We start from the raw sequence: 11304 nt of genomic DNA, 5'->3' as shown, positions 1-11304 counted from the left end.
CCTGTTGCTTTTATGTAATAATCCTTAAAGCTGGAAAAATCAAAAGGATTACCTACTTGTCATTCTTTTTCTTCTTTCAGAATCTGAATCATTCATGTTACTAAAAACGAACAGAACAAAGGAAAAATCAAAAGGATTGCCTACTTGTCATTCTTTTTCTTCTTTCAGAATCTGAATCATTCATGTTACTAAAAATGAACAGAACAAAGAACAGAATTAATCACTGTCTCCCCAAATCATATCTTTTTTCCAAAAGGGTGAGAATTATTTCACAAGACAAATATTGAAAAAAAATTTTAAATCACATTGAATCATTGTCTGAAAGGAAGACAGAAAATCCTGTTTGATTAAACAATATATAAATTACTACCTTATTTAGTTATTTTAGATAATACCAAAACTTTTATTTTTACCAATTAAAAAAATACTTTTGTCTAAAAAAAAAATCTAAACTCTCTGGCACCTCTCTTTCCTTATCTTAAAACATAGTTTTCTGAAAATAATTTAACTTGTTCTTCATTACTCAGGGTCATCTTTATGAATAGCCCTCAACTGCCATTAAACTGTGACAGGCTATTTGCTCCTGTGCGTCCTGTGGTTTTCCTGTCTCTCCCTTCAGGCACCACTACCTGCAATTTCTTTACTCTTTTATGTTTGTTGCTTCCGATTCATTGTGACAGTTAACAAAGCAAAGTAACTTCTGACGATTGTATAAGATGTGACAATTTATAGACACTGGATGAAAGCCTGGGGAGCTCGCTCTCTCCAGAGCTTCAAGGCTTGGCAGACTTGGGCTCAGGACACAGGGGAACGGCATGATCAAAGTTGAGGTGAACAGAAGGGTGCTCTCTGCGTGGGTGAGATGTTACCAGACACTCCTCAGCTGGAGCAGACTTCCCGGGAATAAAAAGGAAATGTTGAAAAATGGAAAGGAAGTGAGGAATCTGATGGGTTGACGATGCTAAAGTAATACATTACATGCTTTCTCAAGAAGTGATTAGGTTACCTTACCTCTTCAGTCTCAAAAGGTACTGGGACACCCAAGCAGGAAAGAGTTTGTGCTTTGAGATCGTTTTCAATGCCCAGAATTGCTGGAAGAAAATACAGTAATAGACTGCTTATTAATACTTGTTCACTTTATTTTAACTTCATGTCCCTTAAATTATGTACTTTAACAATAATTTATAACATCCAGATTTCTCTTAAGGTTCTCTATTTCAAGTAGAAGTAGTACTAAAAAGGAATAATGTTTTCCTTTTCTTTATATAACTTTCAACTCAGATTCTAATTCATGGAGATCCATGTAATGGCATGATTTAAGAGAAATAAAAAATATACATAGTTCTTATAAATAGACATTACATGTGAATACTTACATTATCAAAACCCTTCCTTTAAATAGGGAAAACTCACTTAATATAAAATTTACTTTAAAAATTTAATTTGCAACTGTGTTTTATTTAGTTATCTATTAATTCATTTAACATATATTTATGGAATGTCAACTATGTGCTAGGAACTATGTTAGTTGGGAAGGATAAAAAAATTAATAAGACATAATTCCTGCCTTTAAAAAGGAAAGTGTGTAAACAAATAAGACAATGCCATTTTAGAAGTGTTATAGAAATATACATAAAGGCTAAGGGGACACAAGCTATTAGCTCTAGTTAAGAGTTAGGGAGTTAAAAAGGTTTGAAATTCAGAAGACACAGAAATTAACTATTAAAATGATTAAAAGTGTAATGATCTCTCTCAAATTTTCCCAACACTCAGTAATTTAAATATTAACAAGTGTCAAGAACTCGTTCAAATCACTTTAACATTACTTTGTCTCAGTTAATGTTAAATGTTAAATCTCACCTTAAATGATAATTAGTTCTGATAGCTCATTAATAATTTTTAAATTATATCAAAGATGCTTATTGGTTAACATTTGCTGGATTTCTTGCTGAATAGGTAGACATTCTTTTATTCAAACCACTCCTAAAAATGTAATTTATGGCTATTACATACCTGTGAGAACTATATACAAATAGTTTTTATATATAAATAATTTTTTTTAGTTAACACAGAAGTCATGAAATATAATGAAGAAATTGAAATTTTAAAAAATATGGCTAGACTTTCATCTGAAAAATAATAAAAACAATGACTGCAATATAAAAGACTTACACCTTATAAATAGAGCTATGTTTCTAACAATCTATAATAAGTGGGAGTCTTCTGGTTAATACCCATATTATTCTATAAATGTAGCAGATTAGTATTGAAATAAAAAGGCAACACCTTTCTTAAAACTGAATTAAGAACAGCCATTTTGGTAACAGTTTGGCAGTTTATTAAAAAATTAAACATAAATTTGCTAAACAATCCAGCAATTACACTCCTAGTATCTACCCAAGAGAAATGAAAATATGTTCACACAAAAACCGGTACATGAATGTTCATAGTAGTATTTATTTGCAATAGCCAAAAAGTGGGAATGACCCAAATGTCTGTCAACTAGTAACTGGATAAACAAAATGTGGTCCATCCATATAAGGGAGTAATAAAGTAATAAAGAGGAAATAATATTTTAAGACGTACTTAAAAGGTCTTAAAAATAATAAAGAGGAAAGAACCACTGATACAGGTTACAACATGGGTGAACCTCAAAAATATGCTAAGCGAAGAAGCCAGACACAAAAGACCACATATCATATGATTCCATTTACAGGGGAGGTCTAGAAAGGGAAAAGAGACAGAAAGTAGACTAGTCGTTGCTTGGGGATGGAAGTGGTAAAAAGGGATTGACTGCAAATGGGCAAAAAGGATCTTTTCAGAGTGATGGAATTGTTCTAGAATTGAATTGTGGCAATAACTGCACAAATCTATAAATTATTTAAAAATCATTGACTTGTACACTTAAAATGAGTAGAATATTAGGGTATGTAAATTATGCCTCAACAAATCTGTTAAAGAAAACTGAGTTAAGAAAAAAGCCAAAAGTCACAAATTAATACCTGAGGAATGCTGAGCTCCTGTAACTGGCTTTGAGTGATCTCACTGAGCTGCCGAAATGTCATTGTAAAGTCAGCTTCTGTCTTTTCCATGAGCTAATGAAAATACTTATATTTAGCAACCTCAATTCTTGAAGAATATACGGAATAGTCATTCAAATGTTAATCAGGAAAAAGAGATAAAGTGATAAAACTCACATATAAGAGAAATGCAATTAAATCATCATCACCCTTGCTTTTTCCAAGTAATCCCAATTTGGCTTTGAACAATTCTCTAAATCTAAAAGGAGAAATGTCAATTTGATTTGTTATTAAATTTCTCAGTATTTTAAGAATTGCCCTCAAACCAAGCAGGATGCTTTAACATGTGTTAAAACAAACAAACAACAAACCTTGTATCATAAAGAATGGGATACCCCTCCAGAATCTGAACAGCACTACAGGGAGAAAAAAGAAAGCACCGTTAGACCTTGATTAAATGTTAACATTCTTGAATTACATTTTACATGAACAAAGTGAACCTTCTCATATATTAAATAGCATTCGATTACATACTACTGATTCTGATTTAGTAATTTAATTGTATATCATATCTTAGAGAAAATTGTCAATATAAATTTACTGTCTCAAAGGTTTGGATACAGTACAGGTCAAATCAGGTAACTCCTGAAATATTACTATATACAATTAGCTTATAGGATAAATGTTAATATGTCTTTATAATACCAAAAGGGTTATATAAATGGCTCTTTTTGGTGTATTTTATTTTATTTTAAATTTATTTATTTTACTTATTTATTTTTGGCTGCATGGGGTCTTCATTGCTGCACACCAGCTTTCTCTAGTTGCGACAAGCGGGGGCTACCCTACGTTGCAGTGCGCAGGCTTTTCATTGTGGTGGCTTATCTATTGCGGAGCACGGGCTCTAGGCGCGTGAGCTTCAGTAGTTGTGGCATGCGGGCTCTAGAGTGCAGGCTCAGTATTTATGGCACACGGGCTTAGTTGCTCCACGGCATGTGAGATCTTCCCAGACCAGGGCTCAAACCCATGTCCCCTGCATTGGCAGGCAGATTCTTAACCACTGCACTACCAGGGAAGCCCTGGCGTATTTTAAAAATTATCTTAGACCCAACATAATGCATTACAGATACTTCACCCAATACAATAACATTTTATTTGCCTGAACATATGAAAATAGTGAAATACTTCATAAAAATTTAAAAATTAAAGAGTTATTAACCTTAAACCCATTTTTAAACAAATTATCTACTTCTTAACATTCTTAATGTATTTTAAATTATACAGATGCTCAACACACTCTGAAGCTCCACTCCCCTGACCTTCCTGACCTTATCTCCTATGACTCTTCCCCTCGCTTACTCTGCTACAGCTACCCTGGCATTCATGCTGTTCCTTAAACACCCATACACACTCCTGCCTCAGGACCTTTGCACAGGCTATTCCCTTGCCTATAGCCCTCTTCCCCCACATATCTCTGTGGATTCTCCTGTTACTCCCTCAAGCCTCTGCTCAAATCCAGCCCCTGACAAGGCGTGTGAGCTGCAATAGTGCCCAACCCTATACCAGCCCTCTGGGTGTAAACACTGCTGCTTCTCTTCTGCCTTCCAGATCTTGGCAATTTCTCTTGTGGCCAACCTAACCCGTGACCATACAGGGAAGGGCATTTTTTGACCGGTTTAGCTAAGTTGATACAGTATAAGGCCACTACCTGTATATGGCTATATGATTAAGTCCTGGCCAAGGTGAAATAAGGGAAGTGATGTGTGCAAATTCTGAAATGTGTCCTTCAATATTGAGGACTTGCCTTGTTTCTGCTCCATGCTCCTGCCTAGAATATGGATGTGATAGATGGTCCCATCTCAGACCATGAGGGCCACAAACAATGGATGGTGTCATAGAAAGCTAAAAGCAGTCTGGGACTCAGAAAACTGAGTCCCCATACCAGCCCTGAATTACCAACATGAATTACCATACTTTTATGTGAGGGAAAAATACATGTCCTTCTTGTTCAAGCCACTATTATTTGGGATTTCTGTTACAAGCAACTGAATCCATACTTTATCTAATATCCTACATCTCAATCAGAGTAAAATGAAAATATTAATGGTTATGTAAAATTTCAGAAAGTATAGCACCTATATACCCCATGTGAGTCAAATACTTAAGAAAGTAATCAAGGCAGAGACTTCAAGATGGAATTTAAAAAATAATAAAAACAATGTTAGTAAGCAGTAAAATGACTAGAAATGCAGAGAGGGGAGTGGAGTGTTAAGAGCGAAGACGCAAAATAGAAGAGACGTACTTCAAGGGAAAACCTACTAACAGTCTGAAATTCAAAATATTAAACTATCCTAGCAAAATGCAGCAGTTGGGTAATTAGAGGTAAAACAAAAGCATTCTAAAGGTCTCATTGGGATGGAGGGAAAAACAACGGGCAAATAGGAGTTTAGTGAGGGAAAACATTTGGAAACTTGTTCTCATATAACAGTAGAGAAAGTGGCAGAAAAACAAGATAACTGTGAGGGGTGGGGGATGCAGTAGTTTCCAAATCAAAGTTGGGGGTTGGAGAGGAATGGATAAGCTCCTCAAATCATAAAAAGGTAAGGAGAATAGGGAGAAACTAACACGTAAAATAAAACACAATGTAAGACAGAAGGAATAAAATAAATCAATTATTATAATAGATGTGAAAAGCCCACATACGTCTATTAAATCAGAAACCATCACATTGAGTTAAAACCTGGCTATGTTTTGTTTACTTTTATAAGAAACATACTTTAAAACAATGTGATAAAGATAAAAAAGTGAGATTCAAGGCAAATACAACAAAAGTAAGCATGAATATTAATATCAGATAAGTTGAAATTGAGAGCTAAAAGTATTAATCAGGATAAAGGGGGGTCACTGTATTAGGATAAAAGGCACATTTTCTGAAGGAAATATAAGAAAAAAATCAGTATGTACCAATAATGGCATATTGCACAAATTCAAAACAATTAGAAAAGATTGCTTGCTAAAAATACAATTAAAGTGGGAGATTTTAATACACATCTCTTAGGAATCAAACTTATCTAATAGATAAAAAATAAACAGAATTATAAAAGACTTGAATAATATACTCAATACACTCAATTTGATATATTAAAACGTTTGTGCACATTTTTTATATGATCATGAAATATGTACAAAAATTTATTTTGTTGGACCATAAAGAAACTGTAACACATTTTGACTAGATTTTACCAAACACGTTCTTTGATCATAAAAATATGGACAAAATAAGCCCAACTACTTAGAAATTCAGAAACACACTGATAATAACCCTTGGATCAAAGAAATAAACCATGATTTCACAGCACCTACAAGGCAATAAATAGGAAAACACTTTATCCTGATAACTATGGAAAAAAGCCAAAATGGTACCCCCCCCAAAAAAATATACACACATATATATAGTTTGAAAGCCTTTGTTATTAAGGATTAAATAGTATGGTTTTTAAAATGTTGTTTCTTGCTTTTCAAAAAATGATCATTATACAAATATATTTTCACACAGATTTAATTAGTAGATTTAGGATTTACTCACAGTTGCTTTTGCCCAGGATCCAGTAATGGGTTTAGAGCTTGTAACAACTTGTTTAAATTAAACATTCCAATATTAGCCTGATTTCCTATTTTATATCTTCTTTCATCATCAGATGTGTTTGGTACAAAATCTGTTTAGAGCAAAAATACTATTGCTTTACAGTGGGGATAATTATAATAGATAGTTTATTTATTTTTTAAAAAATTATTTACTTATTTATTTATTTGGCTGTGCCACGTGGCATACGGGATCTTAGTTCCCTGACCAGGGAGTAAACCCATGCCCCTTGCAGTGGAAGCAGTTTTAACCACTGGACCGGCAGGGAAGTCCCTCTTTCTTCATTTTTAAGTTTATACTTAAACTTAATAAATTTATATATATTAGATAAAAATCTTTCTGACATTAAATGTTTAACTTCAAAGTAATGTAAATACTTAATACCCAGGCACATGAAAATCTTTTAAAATATGATTATTTGCCTAATAGAGGAATACATTTCTAACCTACAAGAATTTCCAGGTTATCACACATGTACTTCAAACTCCAACTTGATAGCATGTCCCCCACAAAGTCTGCTCTGATCCTTTTACAGATTAGTAAAGCAGGAGGTTAAGTTACTCATCCAAGGGCACAGATTAAGGATCAGATGCCAGAACTCAGACCCATGTCTGTCTGACAACACATTCCCTTCCTCCCGTCGTGTCATCTTCTCTAATATGTCATTTTTTGAGGGCAGAGGCCACAAAGGACTCAATACTGTATCCCTGTGCCACCTGGAAGATTGAGAAGCACATAAAATGACTGTTTTATGAATGAACCCAATTCTTTCTACCACCCCACTACTGAGTTAGCTATAATGGTTTATCTAAGATAAACCAGTGATAATTTTCTTAGTGAAATAAGGAATATACATATAAATCATACACACCTGGATTATAGGCCTCCATAAAACCAAATGGACCATAGTCAATTGTAATGGATAACAAACTGAAGTTATCAGTATTACAAACACCTAAAACAACAACAACAAAAGATGCCCAAAACATGACAAAATAATAAAGCATTTTTAACTGTATAAAATTTATACAGAATAGGAAAGGTCATGAAAATGCATTTGTTTTAGAAATGAAACAAATTATCAATTGAAAGTTTAACTGATGAAGTCAAATAGCTTAATATATATTAAAACTGTATTTTAAAATTAAATTTAGCCTTTCGTTGTATACTTCCTCCACAACCAAAGATGTCAAATACTACAGGAACAAAAGGCCCAAGAAATGAAAGCTCCTCTCATTTATCCTGAATTTCTAGCATTTATTTAAAAATATATGTTATTTGGAATGGAATTGAGACTACTAAAGAAACAACATTAATTAATTTTCAAAGGTTGTGAGAGGGGGGAAAAGGTAAAAATATAGATATGTACCCCAGAACAGTCCTTAGCTGCAGACCACCAGCAGTGTGTGGGGAGGGAGTGTGACCTCCTAGGTGGGGGAGCGGGTCATGGATGGGGCGGAGTGTGAGGCAGGAGAGAGGCAGGGAATGCATACACTAGCCCAATATAGGATAGCTGGACATGGTGGCAACAGTGTCCAGTGTAGACAGTTTCAACCTTTTTTAGAGCAGGATGACCCTGCTTATCAAAATGTTCAGTGCATATATAGACTCGAATCCAGCCAGTCCACTTTCAGGAGTTTATCCTCAGAAACTCACCTTCGAGAATGTAAAGATATAACTTGCATGGTGGTCACTGCCACACAGTTCATAACAGCAAAACCTCTGAAACACCCCCCCTGCTCACCACCCCACCCACCACAGTGAGACCCAGCAAGGATGTAATTAAAGCAGATTTCAAGAAGTTTTACAGTGTGGGATCCCCCTGTGGCATTTATCTAGAGACCTTAGTACATATGTGACTTGCTTTTATTTTAAGACAGTTATTCTTAGTTCAGGCAGATATTCCTTCCAATGTAACCCCACACAGTGAATGGCTTCAGACACACACAAGCCAGCCCTACTGTTTTTGTAGGGGATATATGAATACCATCGAAAAAAAGTCTAGAAGTGAGATAAAATGGTTAATAATGATTCTCCTGGAGAACAGAACTCACATGCACTTCTGTATATTTTAAATTCTTTACCATAAGCATGTAGTGCTTTTATGGTTAATGGTTTTTTAAGAAGCTTTTAAAAGACCTAATATATACTCACAAGGTTAAAAAGCTTTACAGGTAACAACATCAACAGGTCGAGGATGCTTATTCTATTTTGCGTATCTGTTCCGTTCAAAATCATTTTAAACATGAGAAAATTGTTTCTCTCTTGCTAAAAATAAATTCATATATTATAAATGTTATTCCTGCTCATTGGCAGGAATATTTTGAAATACACAAAAAAGAAGTCTTCTGCTTCAACAAATTAATTCTACTTTCTCATCAGAAGCATGAAATGTCAGGAGATTACTTACCATGAGCAAAACCAACAGACATCCACAAGGCAATAAGCTGTGCCGTCTCAGACACCACAGTAGAAAAAAAATCCTAAAATGAAATTTAGAAAATTTTCAGATTTTTCAGTAACATATGTTCTTTTAGGATCTTCTGATTTCCAACATGAAAGGTGTTCTCAAAGGTGGGCCAAAAGATGACTAAAGAGATGGAAAGTAGTACATGTAAGAAAACAATGGACGAACATAGAGTTATAGATCCAGAAATAATATATACAAGGCTCAGGCATAGTATTACGACCAGGTTTTCTTCATGTACAATAAGAAAAGGAAAGACATTAGAATTCAGCACAGGGAGTTAAATGTCAGCAAAATGCATTATTAAATTTTGAAATGAGTCACCAAGAAAAATAAAGGAATTTCCTTCTCTGTGGCTGTTAAAAGAAAGAAAAAGTTAATGAAGATCAAAAACTTTCCATAAGAACAGAAAATCACATTTGCCTATTATGTATGTATTTATTTTAGAACTACTACTATAGAAATACCTATATATCCAACATGTGAGAAAACAATGTATGTGACCAAGTTACAAATGCTGCTCAAAAAATAATGTATATAGTCAGGATGTAGTCACACCTGTTCTCTTTTTCTAGATACCTTTCAAACAGAACAACTTCCTTATCTATGTCTTGTTTACAAGGCGGTTCGTCGTCTCTTTCTTTAACAAAATGTTCAAAATGCTCTACATTTCCTTTTTTAACTTTAGATTTTTAAGCGCTAAGTTGTAACCACTAATGGTGGCCGGCCAATGATAGAAAACAGAGTACTGTCCTTTCTTTTAAAAAACTTACCAAATATCTGTTGGGTTCCTTGACATCTACCGAGGGGAAGTGTTCCTGTATGATGAAGTCTAATAACATCCTGGAGATAAAGGGGAGATAGCATCAGTGTTCCTCAGAATACAGTATTGAGTATCCAATCATCTCAATCCACTCCTGACATTCATGAATTCATTAGATGCATGCTTATAATTTTAAAAAGTAAAATAAGATTTTACTCCCAAAATAGCCATAGAGAAATATTTCCTCAATACCAATCACAACTGGAAATACGTTTCTAAGATCATATTAGATGCCATCTTATTATGTTACAAATTCAGATTAATTCAATAAACATCCATGGAGAACCTCCAAGCACTAGGAAAAAGAATGACAGACCCAAACCCAGACATTAAAGTGCATACAGTCTATTAGGGGAGAAGAACATCTGAAGAAATAATGACATTACCGTATAATACATGCAATAATAGAAATATATAAAAAGTATAAAGATAACAGAGCAGAGAATGATTATTAATGTGTGGAAGGTCATGTAAGGTTTCACAAATAAGATGTCAAATAAATTGGCCAAGGTTTGAAGTTAAAATATTTAAGTTGTATATGTATCCTATGTTTAATTCCTTGTTTTAACTGACTAATGAGTCGAGTAACTATTGATACTAGTGTTTATTGCATGGGATAAGAGAGAATCCTGAAAATAACTGGGGGTTATAGATATGACTTGGGAATTATTAAAGTCCAATAGGAGTGAGTTTGTTTAGAGTGGATTAGAGAATTGTTTCAGGCACTTGGGAAACAAAAAGGAATACATACATAGTCATGTTAGCCAGTCCAGTCATTTTAAGGATAAAGTGCTCACCAATATACAACAAATGTCATAGAGATAAGTGAAATATAACTGAACTATGACCACCAGATAGAACAATTTCAGTGACACAGTGAATCTGAGCAGAAGTGACCCCAAAAAACAAATGAGAAGTGAAAATGCCCAGTGAGAGAAGACCTCTTTGAAGGAACCATTCATCTGTCTTCCCTGAAGAAATCTCCAGTAAGATTTGTTCTTAAAGGCTTTGTGCAATTTCAGTCTGTTGTTTGCTTTTGTCCTGTTGAAGGGACTGAGCTTCATGTCTGGGTCAACCCAGTATGAAACAGGCATCACACACATGTCAAAACCAGAGTCCAGGAAAGAAGACATATGAGACAGAGGACGCGTCCTGGGAATCCCAGAACTTGGAAGGGAATTGCAGAATTGGGGAGTTTGAGTCACTTCCACCCAGGTGTCTGGGTAGCACAGAGGCCCTCAGTTCCAACTGGGTTGCACACTAGATAAAAGCATTCCTTGAGAAAAGGGTCTACTGGGTCTAAATCCTTCTTTTTCAGCCTCATAGAAACCCACACGTTAGGCACACAGCA

General features: G+C 34.5%; 1 protein-coding gene across 4 annotated transcripts in view; it reads right to left on the bottom strand.

Moving 5' to 3' along the window:
* Nucleotides 1–11304, bottom strand: part of LOC132488878 (protein adenylyltransferase SelO-like) — a 28565-nt gene that overhangs the window by 6360 nt on the left and 10901 nt on the right. For 2 of the 4 annotated variants that reach the window (XM_060097648.1, XM_060097650.1), the window contains exons 9-17: nt 9904–9973; nt 9074–9146; nt 7535–7618; nt 6607–6736; nt 3392–3436; nt 3198–3279; nt 3003–3095; nt 1012–1091; nt 145–188 (exon numbers count right to left, since the gene is read on the bottom strand). In XM_060097648.1, the coding sequence (XP_059953631.1) occupies nt 145–188; nt 1012–1091; nt 3003–3095; nt 3198–3279; nt 3392–3436; nt 6607–6736; nt 7535–7618; nt 9074–9146; nt 9904–9973 (701 nt within the window). Of the gene's footprint in view, nt 1–56; nt 101–144; nt 189–1011; nt 1092–3002; nt 3096–3197; nt 3280–3391; nt 3437–6606; nt 6737–7534; nt 7619–9073; nt 9147–9903; nt 9974–11304 lie in introns of all 4 variants that reach the window. The other 2 variants (XM_060097649.1, XM_060097651.1) reach the window with 1 other exon arrangement.

The sequence above is a fragment of the Mesoplodon densirostris genome, chromosome 4 (assembly GCF_025265405.1).
Source record: "Mesoplodon densirostris isolate mMesDen1 chromosome 4, mMesDen1 primary haplotype, whole genome shotgun sequence".
Taxonomy (NCBI): domain Eukaryota; kingdom Metazoa; phylum Chordata; class Mammalia; order Artiodactyla; family Ziphiidae; genus Mesoplodon; species Mesoplodon densirostris.
The sequence above is the reverse complement of the archived record's forward strand: the minus strand, read 5'-3'. Positions and strand labels throughout refer to the sequence as shown.